Source organism: Ovis canadensis, chromosome 1 (genome assembly GCF_042477335.2).
Source record: "Ovis canadensis isolate MfBH-ARS-UI-01 breed Bighorn chromosome 1, ARS-UI_OviCan_v2, whole genome shotgun sequence".
Taxonomy (NCBI): domain Eukaryota; kingdom Metazoa; phylum Chordata; class Mammalia; order Artiodactyla; family Bovidae; genus Ovis; species Ovis canadensis.
In genome coordinates this window covers 267,211,703-267,225,480 of record NC_091245.1, presented here as the reverse complement: position 1 = coordinate 267,225,480, position 13,778 = coordinate 267,211,703, and the positions used below count along the sequence as shown (strand labels likewise).

General features: G+C 47.8%; 1 protein-coding gene across 3 annotated transcripts in view; it reads right to left on the bottom strand.

The window, feature by feature from the left end:
• Window positions 1-12,818, bottom strand: part of TRAPPC10 (trafficking protein particle complex subunit 10) — a 78,362-nt gene extending 65,544 nt beyond the window's left edge. For 2 of the 3 annotated variants that reach the window (XM_069566392.1, XM_069566399.1), the window contains exon 1: window positions 11,645-12,818. In XM_069566392.1, the coding sequence (XP_069422493.1) occupies window positions 11,645-11,711 (67 nt within the window). In that variant the 5' untranslated portion in view covers window positions 11,712-12,818. The remainder of the gene's footprint in view (window positions 1-11,644) is intronic. The other variant, XM_069566406.1, reaches the window with a different exon arrangement.
• Between the last annotated feature and the right edge of the window lie 960 nt (window positions 12,819-13,778).

The window sequence follows — 13,778 nt, the reverse complement described above, 5'->3', positions numbered from 1 at the left end:
CCTGCCGGTGACAAACACCTGCTTGCTCTCCCCGAGCAGCTTCCCTTGCTCCTACACCCAGTTACACAGCCAGCACCACCCTGCCCGCAGGCGTGGCCAAAGGGACGAAGTGCACTGAGGGTTAACCGAGTTCCAGGCTGGGAGTTTGCAGAAAAGAAACTACAGCCGATGCAGAGGCCGCCAGAGACAGAAAGTCCCAAAGTCTCCCTTTTCAAAGAAGAAAGACAAGATAGTAATGACCTTCTCTAGCACTCAGAGACCACATTAGACTCCAAACCCAGGAATTTACCAGAAAAAGAAAGACTGGATAAATGCATCTATATATAAGAAGACCCAAGAATCAGCCTTTGAAAGTTTACGTATTTTTAAAATACAGGGAATGCAGTCAAGCTGCAGCCGTTTGAATTACGGCATTTGCGATTCAGGAGGACATCTTGCTCGCTCCAGGCACACCTGGACCAGAGGCTTCTCCCAAACCGCTCTTTCCCTGAGTTCCCTCACCTCCTCAAAAGTCCGTTTGAAGATCACTCACTTTCTCAATGGGGTCTCACTATCATTTTCAAAAGCAGCACCATTCTGAAGGGGGATTTAAACTAGCAAAACTGTGCATACCACAGCCCCAGCAATCCTCACAGTGATAGACCCCAAAAGATACATGGGGAAAATACATTTGATTGCAAGACTGTGTCAAACAGCAAAAGATGAAACCATTCAAATTCCACTGATGGAGGGCCAGAGTAAACCATGGCATGCCAACATAACAGGGCTCTAGGGACTGTAAACAGGAGAGTAACCGCCTCTACACTCTCTTCTCCCAGAAATCTTTGGGGAAAGCAAAGTCGGAATGTGTGTGCAGTCTGCGATCTCTTATCTAAGAAAGGGGAATACTAATACAACATGTATGACTGTTTCCTACAGGAGACGCTTCAGGTCAGGGAGGGGCAGGGCAGAGAGGACAAGGCTACACACGCGATTGCTGCACTGCTGGTGGCAGTCACAGGGCTATCAGAGGCTGTGTGAGGTGGACTGAGGAGGGCCCGGGACCCACAGCACCCGGATCACCTGGGCATCTGCGAGAGGGCCTCACTCCCAGCCCCCACCCCATCCTGCTCCATCAGAAACTCTGGCCCTCCACGAGCACTCCACGGGACTCTGATCCTGTCTGAGGACCTTGTTCTATCATCCCCAAGCATGCCTGAAACTGGAAGAAAAAATACACGAGAGAGAGAGAGAGAGAGAGCAGGGAGAAAGCACATACAGAGGACAGAGCAGTTAAATAAAGCCCTGAAGTCCTGAATTTGAACTGAAAAGATCAGAGTGAATTTAGAGCCCAGCTCTTCCCCCTATAAAGGCCCAGCAGCACCTAGAAGCCCAAGCACACAGACTGGGATCTCCAAATACCATCTCCCACCAGAAGGAATCGGGGCTCCCTGAAGAAGGGCTGATTCCAGGGCCAGAGCAGGAAATGCACAAAGTGAGTCTGGAACATCATGTCACACCAGAGAGCAAAGAAACTAAAGATTCCTCCAACAAGGATTCCTGCACCTCAGAAGCCAGCTGGCAAACAGACTCAAGGCACACCCTAGACTCTTCAACAAGCGATAAGGAACCACAGAGGGTGAAAGGGAGACTAAGATTTCAAGACAGAATGAAAACATCAATCTAAAAACCTATCGACACTGAATAATTTAAAGAATTTTTTTAAAAAAGACATTTCAGACACACTGGAAATGTAAACACTCAATATTCGATACTAAGGAATTGTATTTTTAGACGTGATAAAGATTTTGCAGTCATGTTTTTTAAAGTCCTTATCTTTCAGGGCTACAGGCTGTCTTAGCTCATGCTGCCATGATAGAACACCCCAGGTGGAGTGGCTTAAACAATGCATACAACTGTTTCCCTCCTCGTTCTGGAAGCTGAAGACCAAGGTGCCTCCTTGTGGCTTCCCAGGGAGGGCTCCCCCCTTGCTGACTTGCTCTCCCAGCCTCTCCTCCTCTTATGAGGCCGATGACGAGGTCCCCACCCATGTGATCCAAGCCAATCCTAATTATCTCCCAAAAGGTCCCATCTGCAAATACGACCACATTAGTGGTCTGGGCTTCAGTGTAGGAATTTGGGTGGGGCATACAGATCTGCAGTCCACAACACATACAGGTACTGATAAATGGTCCATGCCTGAGATTTGCTTCAAAATAACAACAGGACTGGAAGGAATGGGCAGGGGTATAAAGAAGCAAGACTGTCCACTTTGTTGTTGAAACTGAGTGACAGGCTTGGAGGGGTTCTTCATACTATTTTTTTTTAATACAAGTTTTCAAGCTTCTATAATAAAACATTTGAGATGTTAACAATTCTCCCATTTCTCTTACCCTTTTCTCTTTCTCCTTTCTTCCTAGCATACATTACCTATTACATGATATCATTTACCTTGTATGCACACAATCCACGCTCTCGCTGGAATGTAAACTCTAAGACGGCCAGGAACAGATGCTGAGGACATGCTCTGATGGTGAATCCAGGGCCTAGTTCTACACTAAACAACACAGGGCCCCCAAAGGCCAGGATATCCTACAGCAGATGGAGTGATGGCACTGGCTGTCAAGTTCTCAGAAGATGAATTTAATTTTAGAATCAGTAAGATTACACTAAAAACTGCCAGTACGGCTACCTTACTCAGTTCTTCAACTGCTGAACTAAAGAAAGTGATGTTTCGATTCTACTTAGCTCTATGACTAAGGCTTTCTCTCAGGTATAACTTGAGAGACAATCCCCTTTCTGTGTGGGCAGACGGAGTCTGATTCCCCCACCACTTGGCAAGGTTGCGTTGGACGAGGAGTCGGCCACCTTGGGCCCGGTCCTCGTTGCGTCACTAAATACTGAGGGGCCTTGGTCAGGCACAGAAACTGGCCCTCAGGTCTTCAGCCTCAAAATGACCTACCTGCTGGCCCTTCCCGCTGTTCACCTCAGTGCTTAAGGAACTTTCAAGCTGACCTAGCCAGACTAAGAGTGCCTACACATGGTGAGCTGTGAATGTAGTAAAAACTGTTACCACAGGCGTTAGTGTTAGTTCTAAGACTCTACCTAAACTTGCAGCTCTGAAATGTATGCAACTACGTCTAAACACTAAACAGATGAAAAAAGGAAAGATTTCCAAACACGTGACATGACACTCCCTGGTGAAAGCAAGGTATAAGCCTGTTGTAGTTTCTTCATAATTTTTCTGTATTTATTGTTTTTAAAAAATAATTTTATTTACTGATGCAGTCATTCATGTATTTTATTTCTGGCTGTGCTGGGTCTTCGCTGTTGCACAGGTTTTTCTCCCATGGCGGAGAAGGGGCTTCTCATCGTGGGGGCTCCTCTCGTGGTGGAGCACAGGCTCCAGGGGGCGCGGGCTTCCGCAGCGGAGGCACATGGCTCAGCAGGTGCAGCTCGCGGGCTCTAGGGCACAGGCTCAGAAGTTGCGGCACACGGGCTCAGCTGCTTCATGGCCTATGGGATCCTCCTGGATTAGGGACTGAACCCATGTCTCCTGCATTGGCAGGCAGATTCTTAACCTCTGAGCCAACAGGGAAGCCCTCCCTGCTCACTTCTTTAAAAAATTTGGCAAATGAGGGCCTAAAACAACATTGAGGAATGAAACATCATGTAACGTGTGCAGGAAGCCAAATAAAAACATTTATTTTCTTGGGGGGAAAAAAGGAAAGAGAGGTTCTATAACAGGTTCGTCTTTTCTTAAGAGATCATCCCACCTTAAGTCAACATCTCAAGCCCAAAATTCCAGATACCATGGACTTGCTCAGGGGTCAGGAGCACAGTAAGGACATGCCTCTAGACGGAGAAAGTGCTATAAAACCAAAGACGCATGAGGGACGCTGCCGACGTGCACCTGGATGCCAGTGCAGACGCCATAATCAAGGAGCTGACCAGCACCCCTGGACGGTTTGTCCACATCCTGACCCCCCCGCCCCAGGGCCTGGGAATGAACCTTATTTGGAAAAAGGGGTCTTTATAGATATGAGTAAGTTCAAGCTCTCAAATAAGATCATTCCGTATCATATACAGATGGGCCCTACATCCAATGACAAGAGGTCACTTGTTAGGTCAGATAAGAGGCAGAAGGGAAAACACAGGGAGAGAGAAGGCCATGTGAAGACAGGGCAGAGACTGGAGTGATGTACCTACAAGTCAAGGAACAGCAAGGATTTCCGGGTGCTGGAAAGAGGCGAGAAAGGACCACCTCCATCCCCAAGGCCTCAGGAAGAAGCACAGCCTTGCTGACACTTTGAGTTTCAACTTCCAGTCTCCAGAACTGTGAGAAAATAAATTTCAGTTGTTTTAAGCCACTCAGTTTCTGATAATTTGTTACAGCTATCCTAGAAAACTAATACATGTGGCGTAAAATACAAAAATCAAACGCACATCTTCCCTAGTGCTCTTCCAATCCATCTTTTAGATATGTTTTTGGCCATACCACTTATATGTTGAAATAAACACAGATGAACAGGAAATTCTCAAGATGTACAAGCACGAAGAACCACATAAAAAGGACCTCACTAATCATCAGGTGTATAACACCAAAACTATGATAGAAGATGGCCTTGGGCTGGTCAAAGAGTTCTTAGATACGATATTGAAAGCATAAGAGAAAAAAATGGGTAACTGGATTTAACATTTAAAATGTTTGCACTTCTGAAGACAGATTAACTAAAAGACAACCAAAGAATAGGAGAAAATATCTGCAAATCACATATCTGATAAAGGAGTCCACACACTGGAATACTGGACAGCAAGAAAAGGAGGGGCCAACTGTAGTTGGTGCAACACGAACCTCAGAAACGAACCTCAGAAACACTGCAGAGCGAGAGAAGCCAGAAAGAAGACTGCACGCTACACGACTCACTTCTACGCAACGTCTAGAAAACGCCAGTCTACAGAGACAGAAAGCAGATCAGTGGTGCCTACGCCTAGGGGCAGAGATTAACTGCTAACAAGCTCTTGGGGTGATGGAAATGTTCTAGAACTGAACTATGGTGACGGCTGCACAACTGTGAACATTTACCAACAGTCTGAAAAGTGTACATGTACAACGGATATTAATTTTATAATATGTAGACTAAAGCTCAATAAAGCTGCTCAGAGAAAGAAAAAACAAAAAACTATAACCTGTCCACTAGACTGGCAAAAATTAAAAAGATATCTCCAACCCAATAGGGCAGAGTATAACTCGGAGGGCAGCTTTTTCACAAGGCGATTCGGGCTCTCCCCTTCTGACCCAACAATTATACTTCTAGATTCCATTCTTCATAATGAAAATGTATTCCTGCTTTATTTATATAGTTTTAAGGTTAAAGTTTCATTTCTAAAAGTTACAGCTGTATGTTTTTCAAAGGCTTCACCCAAATGCCAGGTTGACAGTCCCTCAATCCTAAATGCTCCAGAGCAGAAGCTGAATCACAGACCTGAGAATGCTTCGGTTTGTTCATACATTTCTCCTGACTTGAAGCAAAGAAACCATATCTGAACACAACTCAGAAGGACTATTTCCAACATTATGGGCCATGGAACTTTTCTTCTACTGGATTAATATGTATTTCCTCGATTCAAAAACCCCAAAGAGAAAATGCTCCGGCACCAAAACACAAAGAACCACCTAAGTGCATAGCAGTTTACCTGAAACCAAGTCTCAGCGGCCAGAACTCAAACTCTCCAAACATTTTCCTACAAAGCTATCTAATCTTGACAAAGACATGTATTTACAGAAAGTAACTACACCATTAAAAGCTCCTACCTTACATATAACACAGTTCCCCCTTTAGAGTAATGTTTACTCACTTATTAATTTCCTCTACAAATATTTACTGAGCACCAACTATGTGCCCAGCACCACCCAGGTGCCACAAACACAGCAGTGAACACAGCAGATGAAGTTCCGAACCTCACATTCTATTCCAGGGCAGCCTGGGTTGTGGTGGACAGCAACAACCACAGGGGAAAAAAAAAAAAAATTGTCAGGGTGCTGAGCCAGAAGACTGAGCAAAGTCCAAGAGATGCCAAAGGCTCACAGGCCTGGGAGGTGGCACATGAGCAGCCCCAGTGCGAAAGGGAAACACCGAGGGGGTCAGGAGAGCGACAGGACAGGGGCTGCTGCGCCGTGTGGTGTGTGAGGCCTGGCCAGGAGGCCAGCTGGGGGTGGAGATGGGGGACGTGGACAGAGGGTCTCAGAGCCCACAGGAAGCCCTGAGAATACTATCCTGAGAAGGTGGGTGGCCCCTGGAGAGGAGGAAGCCAGGGAATTATGTGCCAACTTCTCTCTTGGAGGGACTGCCCCCAACCCCAGAGAGAATCAGCTTCAAGGGTAAGGCCAGAAATGAGCCGGGCAGCTGGAAGGCTGCAGGGGTCCCAGGGAGAGGTGAAGGGGGCCGGGGTTTGGGGGAGCAGCAGTGAAGGCAGGGAAAAGGGGCTGAATCCTAGATCAATTTCAAAGATAAAATGGTATTTGCTAGTAGACAATATTGGTTATGAGAGAAAGAGAGAAGTCAGAATGACTCCAAGGTCATCAATTTTAAATTTAAAAACCAAGTATTCTCAAAGAGCAAAATACTGCGAATACACTTAAAAGTCACATTAAGCACAGTCCCACCGGGACGACCTGACTGAAAGTGGGGAACGAAGGGAGTAAAGGCAGAAGGGAAGGTGAGGGGAAGGAAGGGGCGACAGGGAGGATCTGTGGGGGCCCGTGTCCGTCATCCAGACCCCCCAGGCCAGAGCAGAGGGAGGGAGGAGCATCAGGGAGCCCTGGGGGACAAGGCACCAGCACGCCGTCAACTGGCAAAAATCTGTTTTTAAACAAGAAATTCTCAGGTGAGTCACTTGCCTTTTCAAGAAAAGGTGACCAAGGCCCTTCCTACCTCTCGCGTGGACCAGCCCACTGGCTGTCTGCTCCCCTCCAGCCCAAGCCTGCCTCCTGTATGGTGTGTGCCATGTTTCTTTCAAAGAGCTTAAAAAACTCAGACCCTGAGTCTTATTGCACAAACCAAACTTCACTGGAAACTCTTCAGGAACACATCTTACAAATCAAGCCCATGAGCTGAAGTTCAAATGGAAAAGGAAGTTTTTCGCATCTAAATGACTGATTCAGATCCACCCTAGAGTTGGGCTAACATACTAGTAACATCGGTTCCCCAGATGCCCCAAGGTACCGCAGCAAACCCACAGAGGCCCAAAGGGTGTCCCAAATCTACAAGGGGAACAGCAGTACCAAGCCATCCCAGGCCCCAGGAGAGTCAGTTTCAGTACTACATCGGCTGTATCTCTTTCAGTGACATCATTATCATCACAAAACAGGGTAGCTGTTGTGATGAAAGGCAAGTACCACCCCACCCCACCCCAAGTAAAGCGAGCCACTGCGTCCAATCTGATCCCCCGGTTAGAGAGGTTGTGCAGTGCCCAACAGGTGCAACCATCCCAACAGTACGCTACTGTGGTTATCTAAGACAGAAGTAAAAAATTTTCTTCCAATTTATGTGTATTTTTTTCAAATAACTTCTGTTAAGACATAATACTTAATAAAATTACTTGAATCTACTTAATAAATGGAATTACTAAGTGCTCTTCTGAGTCTAGAAGTGCCATGAAAACACCACTGAAGACACCAAAGCCACCATGGAGACAGAAACTGAGGAATCGCTGCTGAGAAGCTAACATTTTTTGCACATTCATCATTCTTCTGAGTACTTTACACATACTCATTCAAGCCCCTATCAACCCTCTGTGACTGGCACCGTCCCCGACCCTGGGTCACAGGTGAGGAAGTCATCACACAGTAAACCGTGCCTGCTTTTACCTGCGCACAGATGGCAGCGCCTTCTAAAGCCAGGGAGCACAGGCAGTAACTCCTCCAACCATGGCCCAAGGAACTGTGGTCTCCTGAGGAGACACATTCCCCCCTCTTCTCAACTGTTACTTCTCTGCTGACTTAAGAATGCACTGTGGACCAAGACCTGCATTTAAGTGCATCAGTTTAAAAAGAGGACATTTTAAGTTACTTTTCCAACAGTGAAACTGAGAGTGGTTAAATCACAAACACCACACTTTTATGCTTGGTAGAAAATCACAACCGTGCGAATTTAAAACCTTTAACCCACAGGGAGAGAAAAACAAACTCCAGCCAGGTACAAAGTGTTACAGATCTACTCATTTCTTCTATCTTTTCCCCCACTATGAAAATTCATAATGCCATATCCAGAATTCTAAATATAGAGACTGAGAAAAATTAAAGCGGCAACATCCAGTGCAACTGGGTGAGAACAGATCATCATTTGGATGGAACACTGCTATTTTTCAGATACTACACAATCTCATGTTGATGCTTTCGAACTGTAAGGCTGGAGAAGACTCTTGAGAGTTCCTTGGACCACAAGGAGAAACCAATCAATCCTAACAGAAATCAACCCTGAATATTTATTGGAAGGACTAATGCTGAAGCTGAAGCCTCAGTATTTTGGCCACCTTTTTCAAAGAGTGGACTCACTGGAAAAGAAGGGGGGCAGCACAGGATAAGATGGTTAGATAGCATCACTGACTCAATGGACATGAATCTGAGCAAACTCCAGGAGAAAGTGGAGCACAGGGCAGCCTGGTGTATCACAGTCCATGGAGTCACAGAGTCGGACACAACTGTTCAGTTAGCAACTGAACAACAATTCTGGGTAGGATACCAACAAATCATAGCTTTGCCTGTTAAACGAGACAGCTGGAAAGGAAACACCTCTTTCCTAACGTATTCTTAGATCAGAAACCCCAGTCTTTATTCCAAAGCAGAGAACTGATCCAGTGGCTGAAAGAAAAAAATCGAAGCTCCAACTTAAATTTAGACTGAATGGATCTGCTGAATTGGTTTCAGTTTCACGGTACATCTTTCATGATTAGTAAATTATGCTATAGATGTTCAAATTGCTATGGCCACATGATTCATCACCCAATGTCATCACACCAGCAGCACCCCTGAGAGCTCGGAGGACAACCCCGGGCATTTCAGACACATCTCCCAACACTGAGATGTTTCTGAAACTTCCCAACCCTGGAAGTCTAAGCAAATCCTCGACTAAGGTGGTCACCCTGCACCAGAGGCAGTTGGGCAGTGGCTCTGGAAAATTTTTATTATGAACTGAAAGTCATTAAAACTTCTAGATAGCTTCAGAATATTATTAAAATAATTTAACAAGGTTTTCAAGTAATGATGTATCCTGTTTACCCCTAATCTCTGGGGACTTTCCCCTCTTCTCACAGTTGCAAATAAATAGTTCTTAAATTTACCTGAACCAGTAACATTCTACATTCGTCTCAGAAAGGCTGATGCACAATTCATTCAAAGTAAAATGTTCTAAATTCTGTGAAAAAAAATCTGAAAATGAGTTATCAACTCTGCTGTCATTTTTACAATGAACAAACACAGACTTCCTGAGGGTGCAATGGCTGGAAAAAGTATTAAACAGACTTTTGAAAATTAAAATGCTGCTAAGGGGGCTATGTACACAACAGCCAAGCCTCCAGATGGACTTTTAAAGCAGTTTTTCTGCTACCTTTATCTACACTGCTTAGACTAGGGGCTCCCATCAAACGTGTGCTGCAGAAGGACTGGAACAAAACGAAGAAAATATGACGCAAAACCAGGACAGCAGGTGCTTACTGGAGCTCCAGTCCAGACACACCAAAATGGAATTTCAGGTGTGAACTATGCCGTCAGCTCTTCTAAAAGTTAAAAAAGCTTTAAATTTAAAAAGATCTTTTTTATTTTTCAAGCTAACTTTCTCTGAAAGTTTACTGAAGCCGCTAATGAACGAATGGTTGTGCCTTTGAAAACAGAGATACCAGTACAGACAACAGCTTTAACACCGGAAAAACCTCCACCAGTGTAGCTTTTACAGTAAATCTGTAGGAAAGGAAACTTCCCCAGAGTTGTCTGTCATGTATGTGAAATGAAACTGAACATGTCACGCGTATCTCTAACACCATGAGGACAACAATCTCCCCACTGAGTCAAGGCTGAACCAACAGAGCTTTAGGAACCTTCTCTTCAAGTATGTATTTACACAATGCCTACAGAAACACGGCTAGAAAAATGGAAGCTAAAGGCTATGAGGTATAATGAGACATCTGGATGTCTCCACAAGTAATACTGATCCAGCACTCAGAGCATGGAGGGCACTTAGGGAGAAGTCCCCAGGATGTGGGAGACACTGAACCCGAACACGAGCACCACCCAACTTTGGCTCCTCTTCCCTCAGGATACAGAAAGCACCTGGGGATTAACTGCAGGGCCTCCAGATGACCACTGCATCCACCTGCTCCCTCAGACTGAAGGTGCAGTCCTGAGTAAGACTTTCAGTTGGTAAGTGTCCTGGTGAAAAGGGAAAACCTGGCTGAATTATGCAAGTGTCTAAATTCAGATGTGACAACAATCCATTTTCCTAAGAAAGTTTATCAGCTAAACATAAAGCAACAAAATCCGATGTTAAATATACAGTTTCTCAGCAATATGACAAGAGGAAACACACAATATCCATTAATCAGAAAAAAAAAAAGTGAAAAAGAATGAGAGAGAGAAACTTTAACTTTTAAAAGGATCTTCTACCTACAGAACTGTCTACTATGGCCTAAGCGCCTGCCCCCGGATGTTGCTATAAAAAGAGCGCTTCCTTTCAAAGTATAGAAGACCATCTGAAAAAAATAAACTGACGACAAAAGCACTGTCAAAAGTCAAAACTCCTAATAGCCTGAAATATCTCTGCAAGTCAGCAAAACGTCAGCCAACATTTCAACACTTTCCATAAACTCACTGCTTTTGAAAGTACTGAATTCTGAGGTCACGACTGTAAATATTAGAGGGAATTTTGTAACAGAAAAAGTTCTTTGTGGGTGCATAGATGTGGCACCAAAAAAAAAAAAAAACTGACAGCCAAAACGTCGAGACACCGGTCCAGAGCGCTGAGAGCTCGCCGAACCTTTACACGCCATCTGTGAAATGGGTCTCTGCTCTGTACCGGCGTCGCGGGCGGGGAAGTCCTGGCCCGCGGTCCCAGCCAGGCATGGCAGGCTGTGCACGGCTCTGCCGGGCGTCCTGCGTCTCAGACCCACCACTTAATACGTTCCTGAAGTGCACACCCCGTCTCCTAACAGCACAGCCGCACGCAAACTTCGTCCACGCTTGTGACCGAGGGCCGGGAGACCCGCTGCGGGGTCGGAAGGAACAGTATGCCCGGAGGAGACAGTCTCCGCCGCGAAGGACGGGCCGCGAGGAGCAAGCTGCCGACCCTGTGGCCGGACGGGGCTCAAGGCGGGGGCCCCTCGGGGCGCACCTCAGTCCGGGCCGCCCCGCCTCCCCGGCGCTATCAACTGCAGCCGAACAACCTGGAGGGCGTCCCCGGTGAGGTCAGAGGTCGCCTCCAGGAGAGCTAGGAGATCGGCCCCGGGGAGGTCGGAGGTCGCCCGCGGGGTTAGAGCTTCGCCGCAGCCGCCGCCCCGGCCACACCTCTATTCCAGGAAGTGGCCGGGCCGGAGCGCGGGGCCCAGGAGCCGGCGACCTGGGCCGCGCTATCAGCCGCGACCGCCGCCCCCTCCCGCGCCGCCGGGCACTCACAGGTGACGATGGGCTTGTTCTCCATGGTGTAGATCACCGGCGGCAGCGGCTCCTCAGGGGCGTCCATGGGCGTCCGGCGTCACCGGCCCGGCCCCTCGTGCCCCATGGGCAGCCCGAGGCCGCGCCGGGCCAGCCCAAGCCTGAGCGGCGCCGCAGCCGCCACAGCGACGTCCGCCCGGCAGCGCTAAGCAGCTCCAGAGCCGGCCGCCCGCCGCCGCCGCCGCCCGCCGGCCGCATCCACTTCCGGTGCCGGCGCGCGGCGGGTACCGCTTCCGGGGCGCGCTCTTTAAAGGGGAGGCCTTTCCGCCGTGCGGGCGCAGCCCTCCAACGGAATGGTAGCTGGGGCTGCGCGAGGATTGGTGGAGCGCTCCTCTGTGCCTGGGGGCCGAAGCACCCGTGAGCCGGCCGTGGGCAGCTGTGAGTCCCTCCTGGGCCCCTGCCGTAGAGGCTGGACGGCTGAGAGCCGCCACCCCAAGCCGGCGCCCTCGGGCAGACGGGACTGGCTTGGAAAGGGCCGCCCAAACTCGCCGCCGTGGAGCGCCCAGGATCATCGCCCCCGCCCTGCCCCCACGCCGCGTGCCCGACGGCGAGGACCGACTCAGGGGTCGCTGACAGCCGCGTGCGGACACGGAAGCCACCTGGGGGTCAGTAACACTGACTCATGGACCCGGGAGTCACCAAGAACAGCAAGTGAACATGGGCATGCCAGTTTCTCACCGGTGTGGGACTGTGGCCCATAACCTAGCATTGTTATCTTTACCAAAGACCTGATGCCTGGGGGGGATCAGTTAAGACACCGGGTTAATTCCCACCACTGAGCAAATGGCAGTTACCCCTTGCAAAACTCTTGGTCTTGTGTTTCTTGTTATTCTGGTTTTATGAAGTAATATTGCTGCCGTGAAGTAGAGCAAGATTATATACCTTCTCGATACAACCTGAACTCTTCAGCACCATCTCCTGGGAGGTCGATCCCCACAAATCCTCTCCCTCTGGTTGGAAGCAACCATCTCTGAATTTCCACAACTCTGGTTTCCTGTCTCCATGGCACTGAGAAGTTCTTACAGTAGGGGTTGCCTTTCACTTTTGTCCCCAATCCGCTCCCCTCTCCATACCCACCAGGGCCTTCTGTGGCTTGTGCACCTTTGGGGAATGCACAAAATAAAACCTTACTTTAACTGCATGTACATTTCTTATGAAAGGGAAGTAGGTTTGGGATACCTTTTACAAAAGCAACAAATGTATGTGAAACAGTTTGAGTGTGAACACAGTTGCTAAACGTGTGTGCGTAGTGTGTGCTCTGTGGGTGGGTGAGCAGGCAGAGGGCAGAATCCTGGACAGCTGGAGCCTGTGAGGCAGAGCACCGATCTCAGGATGGGGAATGAGAAGTCTGTGTGGGGGTACCTTGTATGTGCCCCATGCCAGCTGGCCTCAGCACTTTCTGGATGAGATTCCAAGAGACCCACTGAGAAGAGAGTGAGAAGAGGGCAGAAGTCCACAAACTTGATGATAAATGTTGACTTACAGATTCAGAAACTCAGGACAACTTCAGTAGGGTACCTGCAAATAAAGTTGATAGGGACAGAATGAAGGGACAAAATAGGTGATTAAATAGTTAATCCCACTAGTAGATTGTAAGTAAAAAGAACATGGTTGACCCCTGTAAGTTAATGATTACTCGAGAAAGCAGGTTTGCTTAACAACAGAATCTTGCAACAGAAACACGAGACATACCCCCAAACAACAAAACAATGGTGACATGAAACCACATCCCACCCAGTGAGCTGAGTGAGTTAGTAGCCCCCGAAACATGTTCTTTGGCCCCTAAGACAAGTTTTTTACACAATGCCCACAAAAAGATAAAACAACAGTAGAAAATGGGGCCTGCACCCTGCCCAATGGTGTCAACCGGTCAGTGACCCCAAACCAAGCTCTATGCACACAGAAAACAATCATTTATGGGAAGGTGACTTCAAAATGAAACACCTTCATTGTACTGAGACCTGAAAATACTTTTCCAAAGTGCTATGACAGTCCTGGCCTGACCATCTAGGGAGGGACAGGTAAACTCCCCTGCCCCACCTGGGGAGGAACTGATGACGGAAACATGGCTTCTACTCGAGAAAGACAGAGAAGT